Here is a 10,734-nt window from a genome sequence, read left to right as displayed (position 1 = left end):
ACCTCCCCTTACTAAATCCATGTTGACTTGTTCTAATCCAACCCTGCTCTTCCAAGAATTGAGAAACCTCATCCTTAACGATGGATTCTAGAATTTTACCAACAACTGAGGTTAGGCCTATAATTTTCCATCTTTTGTCTTGATCCATTCTTGAACAATGGGGTTACAACAGCGGTCTTCCAATCATCCGGGACTTTCCCTGACTCCAGTGACTTTTCTAAGATCTCAACCAACGCCTCCACTATTTCCTCAGCCACATCCCTCAGAACTCTAGGATGTAGCCCATCCGGGCCAGGAGATTTGTCAATTTTAAGACCTTTTAGCTTTCCTAGCACTATCTCTTTTGTAATGGCAACCATACTCAACTCAGCCCCCTGACTCCCTTTAGTTGTTGGGATATTACTCATGACTTCCACTGTGAAGACTGACGCAAAGTACTTATTAAGTTCTCCAGCTATTTCCTTATCTCCCATCACTAACAACTCCAATTATGTTTTTTTTGCCTTTGTGGTTCCTCAATTCCACCCACACAGACTCCACATCATCCGACGCTATGTCATTCAATACCATAGATTTAATTTTGTTCTTAACTAACAAGGCAACCCCACCCCCTCTGCCCACCTCTCTGTCTTTTCGATAAGTTGTAAAACCATGGAGGTTTAACTGCCAGTCCTGACCCCCCTGTAACCAAGTCTCTGTGATGCCTACTACATCATAATCATTCACTATTATCTGTGGCATTAGTTCATTGGCTTTGTTATGTATGCTACGAGCATTCCGGTAAAGTGCCTTAATGCTAACTTCCTTATCATTAGAGATGTTGGAAGTCATATGTCCTAAGTTATCCTTGCTTTTTACTGTATTCTCAGTCTGCCTCAATTTTAAATCCGCCTGGAAACATTCTATCCTGCTGCTTATCTTGCCATTTACCTCCATACTCCCTGTTGCTTTCACTTTCCCTTCCCCCCAACTCAGAAGTTTAAAGTCCTACTGACCATCCTATTTATCCTCTTCGCTAGAATATTGGTACCTGATCGGTTCAGGTGGAGACCGTCCCAACGGTACGGATCCCCCCTGTTCCAAAACTGATGCCAATGCCTCATGAAGTGGAATCCCTCTTTCCCACACCAATCCCTTAGCCACGTGTTTATTTGCCTAATTTTCTTGTCCCTATGCCAATTGGCACGTGGCTCGGGCAGTAATCCGGAGATTATGACCCTTGAGGACCTGTGCTTCAATTTCCTGCCTAGTGCTTCGTAATGCCCAAACAGGTCCTCCACCCTAGTCTTGCCTATGTTGTTGGTACTAACGTGGACCCCAACAACTGGATCCTCCCCCTCCCGCTCCAATATCCTTTCAAGACGGTCGGAGATGTCCTGAACCCTGGCACCGGGCAGGCAACACACCATGCGGGACTCCCGATCCGGCTTGCAAAGGATACTATCTGTCCCCCTAATTATAGAATCCCCTATAACCACTACTTGTCTATTAGCTCCCCCCTCTTGAATGGCCTTCTGCACCATGGTGCCGTGGTCAGTTAGCGCATCCTGGCCAGAGTCCTTTTCCTCATCTGTACACGGAGCAAGAATCTCGTACCTGTTGGACAAGGTCAAGGGCTGAGGCTCCTGCACTCCTGAACTCCGGTTCCCCCTACCTTCCTCACTTACAGTCACACTCTGATGTCCCTGATCACTAACTGGATGTGAATTACTTAATCTCCCAGGTGTGACTGCCTCCTGAAACAAAGTGCCCAGGTAACTCTTCCCCCTACCGGATGTGCCGTAATGTTTGAAGCTCAGATTCCAGATCATCAACTCTGATCCGGAGTTCTTCCAGCAACCAACACTTGCTGCAGATGTGGTCACTGCCGTTCACAATGGGATCAGCCAGCTCCCACATCATACAGCAACAGCACACCACCTGCCCAGCCATCTCTGCTTAGTTAATTACTTTATTACTTTGTATAAATTTGAGTTAAAATACTTTCTGATATAGTCTTTTTCTAAAAACCAATTAATAGATAAACCAAAAAAGTAAATTTTTAACCAGTCACTGATAAAGAAATAGGAAGTACTGACCTTAACAAACCAGAGTCTTGGGTTTAGCCGCCTTCCTGATTTATATACTCACTGCTTTCCTTCCCGGCTGCCCCTCTGGTCGTCGTCACTTCCCCCTGCTGCTCCCACTCCTTCTGAAGAAAAAAAACACCGCTGCCCACTACTGGTAAGTAATTTTAAAACAAACTGTCTTACCTTTGCTGCAATCTTCCGGGTTCGTTTAACCTCAGCTGCTGCTCGCACTCAAAAAGAAATCATGAGGGGCATGGATAGGATAAATAGACAAGGTGGGGAGTCCAGAACTATAGGGCGTAGGTTCAGGGTGAGAAGGGAAAGATATAAAATAGAATAGAATAGTATCCTTACAGTGTGGAAACATGCCATTCGGCCCAACAGATCCAAAGGGCCTGTGACTAACCTCTTCACGCAGAGGGTGGTGCATGTATGGAATGAGCTGCCAGAGGAAGTGGAGGAAGCTGGTACAATTATAACATTTAAAAGGCATTTTGTGGGTCTGTGAATAGGAAGGTTTTAGAGGAGTATGGGCCAAGTGCTGGCAAATGGGACAGGATTAATTTGGGATATCTACTTGGCATGGACGAGTTGGACGGAAGAGTATGTTTCCATGTTGTACATCACTATGAGTCTATATCGTGATAGACAAACAGTAACTGACAACTAAGGAATTTGCTAAAACGAGCAATAAGCCTGAGGATTCTGAGTTTTAAAACTCCGATATGGAGGACCAAGGAATTAATGAGGTAAGAAAGTTAGTAAACCAGAGAGAAACACAAATATTGACTATCTGTTTTTGTTTAGTATACGTGTAGGAAGTGATCAGAGCATTTAAACATAGACCAATTAGAGGCAAAGATAGATGTAATTGTAATTTCGAATAATGAATTCACAAGGTCATTAAACAGTGCTTTATATTTGTAAGAATGTAAAAAAATAGAAGCAGGGATAACACTTACTTACTCGTGGTTATGATTTGGAGATGCCGGTGTTGGACTGGGGTGTGCAAAGTTAAAAATCACACAACACCAGGTTATAGTCCAACAGGTTTACTTGGAAGCACACTAGCTTTCGGAGCTTTCGGACTATCATCTGATGAAGGAGCGACGCTCCGAAAGCTAATGTACTTCCAATTAAACCTGTTGGACTATAACCTGGTGTTGTGTGATCTTTAACGTTACTCGTGGTTGGTCTGGTTATTGACTCTACTCCATTTTCCTCCCTGCCTCTTATTCCATCCTTGACTATTGTTGATTCACAATGGAAGGTATTAAAAGCATTCCAGAAATGATGGCATACTAGAAGTCTTGCAAGAATAAGAAAATTTAAAGTCATCAGAATAAGAAAATGAATAGTACTGGAGGTAGCTGCAGAGAAGTTGACACGTTTATTTTTGGCATTTCAGATTCCTGAAGTTCTAGAACTGTTTCCAAAGACCAGAGATTAACAAACCTAATTCTGCTAATGATAAAGCAGTGAATTGTAATAGTTAGTCTGATTGTAGTCTCTTATTAGGCATTAATAAAATGATCACGTGGTTAAGCATGATCAATGCAGAATTATGTTTTTTTAAGGACATAGCTGTTAAGATGGTTAATGGGAAGCCAGTGGATGTGTATATTTGAATTTTCAAAAAGCACTCAGTGAGGTATCACACAAGAAGCTACCATTCAAAACTAGGACTTGTGGGTTGGGGGTAATGTATTAGTATGGAATAAGGTTTACTTAATGGACAGAAAATGGAATGTAGATATAAATTGGGCATTTTCAAGTATCTTGGTGAAAGTAAGGACTGCAGATGCTGGAGATCACAGTCGAGTGTGTGGTGCTGGCCATGCTAATTTTCAAGTATCTGGCAGGATACTGCAAGTCTCAGTACTTAGGCCTTAGCTACTTACAATCTACCCCAATGGCTTAGATGAGCAAGGGGAGTGTAACAAGTTTTATGATGATAAAATTAAAGTAGTAATGTAAGCTCTGAGAGGGATACAAAGAGTCTGCAGAGGGATATAGATGGGTTGGGTAAGAACATGGCACTTTGAATGTAATATAAGGAATCCAGGCATTAATTAAAGCAATACATAGAAATCAATCTTTGGAGACTTGTGTGCCAGTTTCTGAAAAAGATCTAACCAAATGATGTGAGTCGGCCAGAAAACATTGAAAAATGCTCAACAAGCAATGAAAATTAGAGCTGATAAAAAGCTTGGATTTTTTTTTGCCGCAGACAATGAGTTAATGCTGTTTTCTGTCTCCAAGGAACTACTAAAAGTCAGATTCACTGGACCTTAGAAAGTCCAAAAGAAACTCTAACAATTGAATGTGTTCTCCAGACAGAAGATAAAATCAGGGAGGTTATCACTCTAATATGTTAAAGCGATACCACAGCAAGGAAGATAGTCTGTAGTGAAAGAAGTATCTAGTGAAATAAAAATATCAGAATTATTCATGACTAAATTATTAATAATTTAATACTTTAAAGTAGAAATTGAACCTCAAACGTTGCCCCACCTGTAGTCAGATTGAATAATATGGAGGTGTTTGTGAAGTTGGAAGGACTATTACATTCTCTCCCAGAGAACTATTGAAGTTACTTACAGAAGCTTTACAGAAGCAATGATTTGATTTACATAAATAGACTAGGTAAAACCTCTTTTCTTATACTTGATTTTAAGATAGTCTCAGACCCAAACCCTCACCCCGCTGAATCCAAACCCTGCTGGATGCTATTTCTGCCCCTGCTGGATGCTATTTCTCCCACCGAATCTGACTTTCCCTAAACACTGTATCACTTACCCTGCCTAACCATTTGACACCATACCACCTACCCACCTGGTAACCAACTTAACTGGCATTCTATCCAGCTGGCATGTTACTTAGCTGTTACCATACCTTCTGCACCCTAACCTTATGTCCCTACCATTTGATAGAAGCTGTCGAAGTGGCTGTCTGTGGTTCCGAACCTTTCAAATTACAGAATATAACAGATGCCTGTTGTGAAAAACTCTTCCCCTGACTGTTTTGCACAACGAGAGAGTAGTCAGTATGGAAGTGTGGCTCCACATTTCTAAATAAGTTCTGATCTGAATCTTGTGTCAGAAATCTCTGTGTGAGATTTCCACTCCCCTCAAGATCTAGTTGCGATTCTTATGGAATTCTAGTGTCATTCTAAAGCACTGAAGACAGACAAACAGTGCAGACAAATCTAGTTGCACGATGGATGAAGAAAGGTCAGATCTACAAAGGTTAAAAATTGCATGGCTCAGTGTTCGAACTGTTGAATGAAAAATAGCAAACAGTACTGGAGGCTGCCATTGTTGTCCTGACATCACTGCTTCTGGAACCAATAGACCAAACCAACTTTTGTAATTGTTTGCTTCCTCAATTTGATTAAGGTGCTATTAAATTACTTAACGAGAACAGCCAAAGAGAACTCATTACCTTTGAATCAATTGAGAACAAGACTTGTGCACACTAGCTTATTGCTTTGTGTACCCTCCCTCCAAAGGAAATTGCATTTTCCTGAATTGTTACTTAATCCTGAATGTTAGGATTTCTGGTGCTGTGTGGCTTTTACTTTTGATGGAAACTTACTAAAGACAAAATTTGACACTGAGTGTTTTATGTTCACTAACACCTTTTAAAATCCCAAATGTGGAACCAGAGAGAACAAAGGTGTTATATCATTGGTCTTTTTAAGTTTGTTCTCCTGTACTTTCCAGGTAATTTTGTAGTTTCCTCTGTTGATGGCAATACAAATATCACTAGCTGCACTTTAATCTTCTATTCCCCACGTTTGTTTGCAAGCTATGGAAACCAGACTCCCCTTCTGATAATCACAATCAATCATATGCAAATAGTTATTTTTTACACCATTTGTATTGACAGTGACATAACACTGCAAAATAAAAGTTATTTAAGATAAAATAATATTAAGGACATGGCTTTTTCCTGATTTTTATTTGTCTACTAGAACGACAATGAATCATGTACTGTTCTCCTGTGTATGTACTTACATTCTGATTTTCAAGGGAGATTCTTACTGTTGTAAGGAGGGTGGGGAGTCCCACAATAATTTTATTGCATGCTACTCTACTTTTGACACTGACTTTGAGGAACCCATTAATGTCATGACATCATGGGTTGACAAGCGCACCAATGTATTGTCACCATCACAATCCCACTTAAAGCTCTAGACAGCCTAAAACAAAATTATAATATTGTTCTATTTCTTGTTCCTCTTTCTTCATGAAGATTGATATGGCAGCTCTTCTCCGATCAACTTGCAACACCTTTATGAAGACATTGGACGAATGCATGCAAATTGCAAATGCTACCTTGAGGCCTGAACTGTTTCAACCGACACCTCCAAGTTCCCCACATGTGACGGTCATAAAACCAAACAGAGTATGTTTGATTTTTAAGCAATTTTTTTTTTACATTTACTATTGGTAATGGCTCTCTTCAAATGATATATGCTGAATCACTTATAAACCTCTGTCTTTTTTACTTGCTCTGGCAGGTCCAAATTGAATGCAATACAGGGTCCTGGAACCATGAGATATTTATTAATAAATTGGTATCACAAACACACTCTCCTTACTAAAGTTACATACTATTTAATGTATTCATTTCTTTGGCTTAGCTCTAGATCATTATCCTGCTATATGGCTGCTATTAAAGCAATTTTTTAAAAAAGGGAAATGAAATGAGAAAGCTTTCAATAAACGGGGAAAGAAACTGATCTGATTTCTGTCCCTTTGCTAATATTCCTTGATCCCTTTATGAGAGAAGTAACTACACAACCAGAGCAGGTGTTCGAGAAGGAAAATTCCTACATGGTTGTATTTTTGATGGTTTTTAATATGCATTTTTATAATCATCAAATAAGCTGGGCAGCAAATAATTTGAAAATATCTCAAACATTTCAACAATAAGTTAAACAAGAATTTTCATGCTACTGCTCTGCAGTGGTAATGTGACTATTACTTTGCACTGACAGAAGACTGAAGTCCAAAATCATGTTCTGCCTACCTTACAATTGGTCAACATTGTGTATAAATCTCAGTGCTGGTGTTACAATTCATTTCAATGTCCTTGGGTGAAAGCATCTACTAAGGCAACACAATTAAATTGGCAGACCTTATAGGTATTTGCAATCTTGCCTAACTTATATTACAGTTTCTGGATATTTTCAAGGTTTGCACATATAATTTGTTCTTTAAATTTTCTCTAAGTCTTTTATTTGTGAATTTGCAACCTTCATAAACCTTGGTGAACAGTTCTTGTAGTTTAGATTGTCAAAGTTCCTGCAGATGCCTAGCTCTACATGGAAACTCTCTTCCCCTAAATTACATGTTAAAACTATCTTTTTTTATAAAAGCCAAAATTATTAGATTTTCTGATATAATGTGTGCAATTTATATATATATTTTTTAAAATAATTTATTTTTGAGTTTAGGTTTGTATGTAGTGGTATGTGGGCTTTTGTGTTGCTAAAAGAATGTAATGATTAAATTAAAAGGCTTTCTAAAGCCTTTGATTTTAAAAAAAATAGAGAATTTGTGGAAGCTATTTGTTTACGTCAGAAAAGTTTTGCAAGTGAACAAAATAAACACTGTAGTGCATTACATTTCAGTTAGAAGGATCTGGCAATGTGTTGCTAGTTGACTTAAAGGAAAAAGCCATTGCTTGGAAAACCAGTTTACATTCAGTCTACAGAATTCCTGGTTGAAGCTGAATATGTAAACAATTTGTCCGAAAGGAAGCTTCGAACTGCTAAAAAATAGGTTACCTCAGTGTAAGGAATTTAGTTTGGAAGTTCCAGACCAGAATTGTTTAGTTACATTACCAAAGTACAGTTGTATACAGGCTTAAAGTAGAGGCTATCAGTTTCTGAAGACTGGGAATTGAAGCATCGGTTAAGTTGATGGTTTAGTTGTAGATATGATAAAGAAGGGAATTCTCTTTCGAATTTCATTGGGATAAATGGAATTGTATTTTACAGTGTGCTTCAAAATCTTTAAATGTGACACAAAGTAAATAGTTTATTTCATTTTATCTTCATTTCTTTTGTGTAATAAACTTCAGATTTGGTTTTCACAATAAAACAGAAGCATTACATACTTGTCCACCTTGTTAAAACAAAAAAAAAACTGTTATTGAGCCAAATTGCAGTTTAGGATCTGACTTATTAGTAATGATATTAGTTGAGATCATACAATTTTATTTTAAAGAGGGAATTGTGATGAAACTTGTATGATTTATGTATGAATATCATTTGTAGGCTTTGGATTTTAAAATAGTAGCCTGTGTGGTTGGTTACTTTCGTGATGGGTTGGAAAAATTATCATAATAACTATATCAGGCAGTCTTTCCAGGATAATGACTAATTCGGAATAAGTTAGAGTAGGGACCCTGGACTGGTAACGGAGGATTATTTTTACTGTGTTGGTTTATGACAGGTGGTGTGAGTACTGAAGGCCCTTAACTTGTTTTTGTTTAAGGGTAGTCAAGGATTGATTTTATCTTACAGCCCCCAGGGAATTAAAATTTTTTGGAAATTCTGATGAGTCCTGACTGGGGTCAGAAGCAATCATAGTTTCTTTTCAAGAAATGAGTATCAAACCATTCAGTCAAAACACATATTATCATAGGAGGAAACTTAAGTTTTTGCAAATTACAGACCAACAGTATTTGGTTAGGAATTTGCAGATTATTAAAAGCGAAGAAATCCAAGCTGCAGGTTTTGAGAATATTCATTTAAGAAGATTATGTTGTTCACAGGAAACAACAGCTGGGGAGAATCAACTAACTCAAACCTAAATATCAGATATTGAGAGTTAGCTTTTCTGGATTTGTCTTAATTCAAGCTTTATCTTACTGTATGTTTTAAAAGTGTTTTCTCATTGTATTTTGCATCTGTATAACTTTGGTTTTGTTTGTGAGTAATAAGCTGCTGTTCTGCTGTTAAAGAAACTCTGTGGCCTCTTGTAATGTTGACTGACCCCACACTAACTAAAATAAAAATATGGTCTTATCAGGCCAGATTTCATTCTGGGATCTGACTTGTTCAGTAGTCCCACATGCTAGGACCATACCAAAATGGTCTAATTGGACATTAATTGATGAATTCAACAATCTGAGCTTGTCACATACTTTTGTAGTCTCCATCAGTCTACTAAGTTGGGAATGTTGAAAATTTAAGGACCGTATTATTGTTATACAAGACACATTTAAACTTTGATTGAGATTTAAATGATATTGGTCATATATCTCAATGAAGCAAACTTTTGAAACAGTGCGGTCAGGATGATTGTTACTATAAAATTCATCAGCAACATTTTATCATTTGTTAAATGAGGAGTTAGAGATGTTGCCATTTTATTCTAATTTGTGTTATTTTATCATTTTTATAGATTAAACACCATCTTCAATCCAGTTACAGTTGCACAAAAAGGTCAGAACTTATCGCGAATGTTAGACTCGCAGCTTCTCCATTCAGAATTGACATTCAAATTTGGCTACCCATAATTGTTAAAAATCTCAGAGCTCCAAATTATGAATTTCTTTTTCAGTGACTGATAACTCAATAAATGTGGCAAGCTTTCTGTTTTGGCCATGTTTCGCAGTCATAAAACTAATAATCAAGGCTTTTATGAAAAAAAAAGTTGATTGAGTTGCTATTATCAAACGATCTTGCTGCTGCTGTGAGGGTAAAAACAAGTGGTGTCATTGTAGACCCAAAGCATGGTCAGTCTTGTTAAAATTGATCAAAATTAGGAACATATAAAAGCAATTAATCAGTGGCTAAAGACAGATTAGTGATGTACAAAGTAAAAAATGGATTAGATTAGATTACTTACAGTGTGAAAACAGGCCCTTCAGCCCAACAAGTCCACACCAACCATCGAAGAGCAAGCCAACCAGACCCATTCCTCTATGTTTACCCCTTCACGTAACACTACGGACAATTTAGCATGGCCAATTCACCTAACCTGCACATTTTTGGACTGTGGGAGGAAACCGGAGCACCCGGAAGAAACCCACGCAGGCACGGGGAGAATGTGCAAACTCCACACAGACAGTTGCCTGAGGCGGGAATTGAACCCAGGTCTCTGGCGCTGTGAGGCAGCAGTGCTAACCACTGTGTCACTGTGCCGCCCACAAGTGCTAGTGCACTTGTTGTTTTTAACTTCCCCATGTCTGAGCTGGAGGCATAATTTCTTCCATTCAAATATTTCCTGGTAGTTAATCTTTGGGAAGATGTTAATAGTTTTGGAAACAGGTAATTTGCCTCTCCTTACTTGAGAATATTACATGAAGCAATTACCTGGAAACGTGGAGGAAGAAAATACTTTTTCCAAACAATAGACAGCGTAAATTTATTTAAAATTCTTTCTTTGCTTGAAAAGGCATAACTTGGAATTTGTTGGATGATAGTATCATATTAATGGTGGTGTAATAGTGAAATTACATTGCTGTCACTGCTAAAGTCCCAAAGAATTTTATTGCTAATGAATGAATTTCAATGAAGGCATCATTTTGTGTGATTTTTAGATTAGATTAGATTACAGTGTGGAAACAGGCCCTTCGGCCCAACAAGTCCACACCGACCCGCCGAAGCGAAACCCACCCATACCCCTACATTTACCCCTTACCT

The 10,734-nt window shown here is 38.3% G+C and overlaps 1 protein-coding gene across 3 annotated transcripts in view; it reads left to right on the top strand.

Moving 5' to 3' along the window:
• plekha8 (pleckstrin homology domain containing, family A (phosphoinositide binding specific) member 8) overlaps positions 1-10,734 on the top strand; it is a 63,357-nt gene that overhangs the window by 27,805 nt on the left and 24,818 nt on the right. For all 3 annotated transcript variants that reach the window (XM_043689509.1, XM_043689510.1, XM_043689508.1), the window contains exons 5-6: positions 6,327-6,479; positions 9,491-9,531. In XM_043689509.1, coding sequence (XP_043545444.1) covers positions 6,327-6,479; positions 9,491-9,531 — 194 coding nt within the window. The remainder of the gene's footprint in view (positions 1-6,326; positions 6,480-9,490; positions 9,532-10,734) is intronic.

Source organism: Chiloscyllium plagiosum, chromosome 5 (genome assembly GCF_004010195.1).
Source record: "Chiloscyllium plagiosum isolate BGI_BamShark_2017 chromosome 5, ASM401019v2, whole genome shotgun sequence".
Taxonomy (NCBI): Eukaryota; Metazoa; Chordata; class Chondrichthyes; order Orectolobiformes; family Hemiscylliidae; genus Chiloscyllium; species Chiloscyllium plagiosum.
Note: the sequence above shows the minus strand (reverse complement) of the source record. Positions and strands in the feature narration are given on the sequence as shown.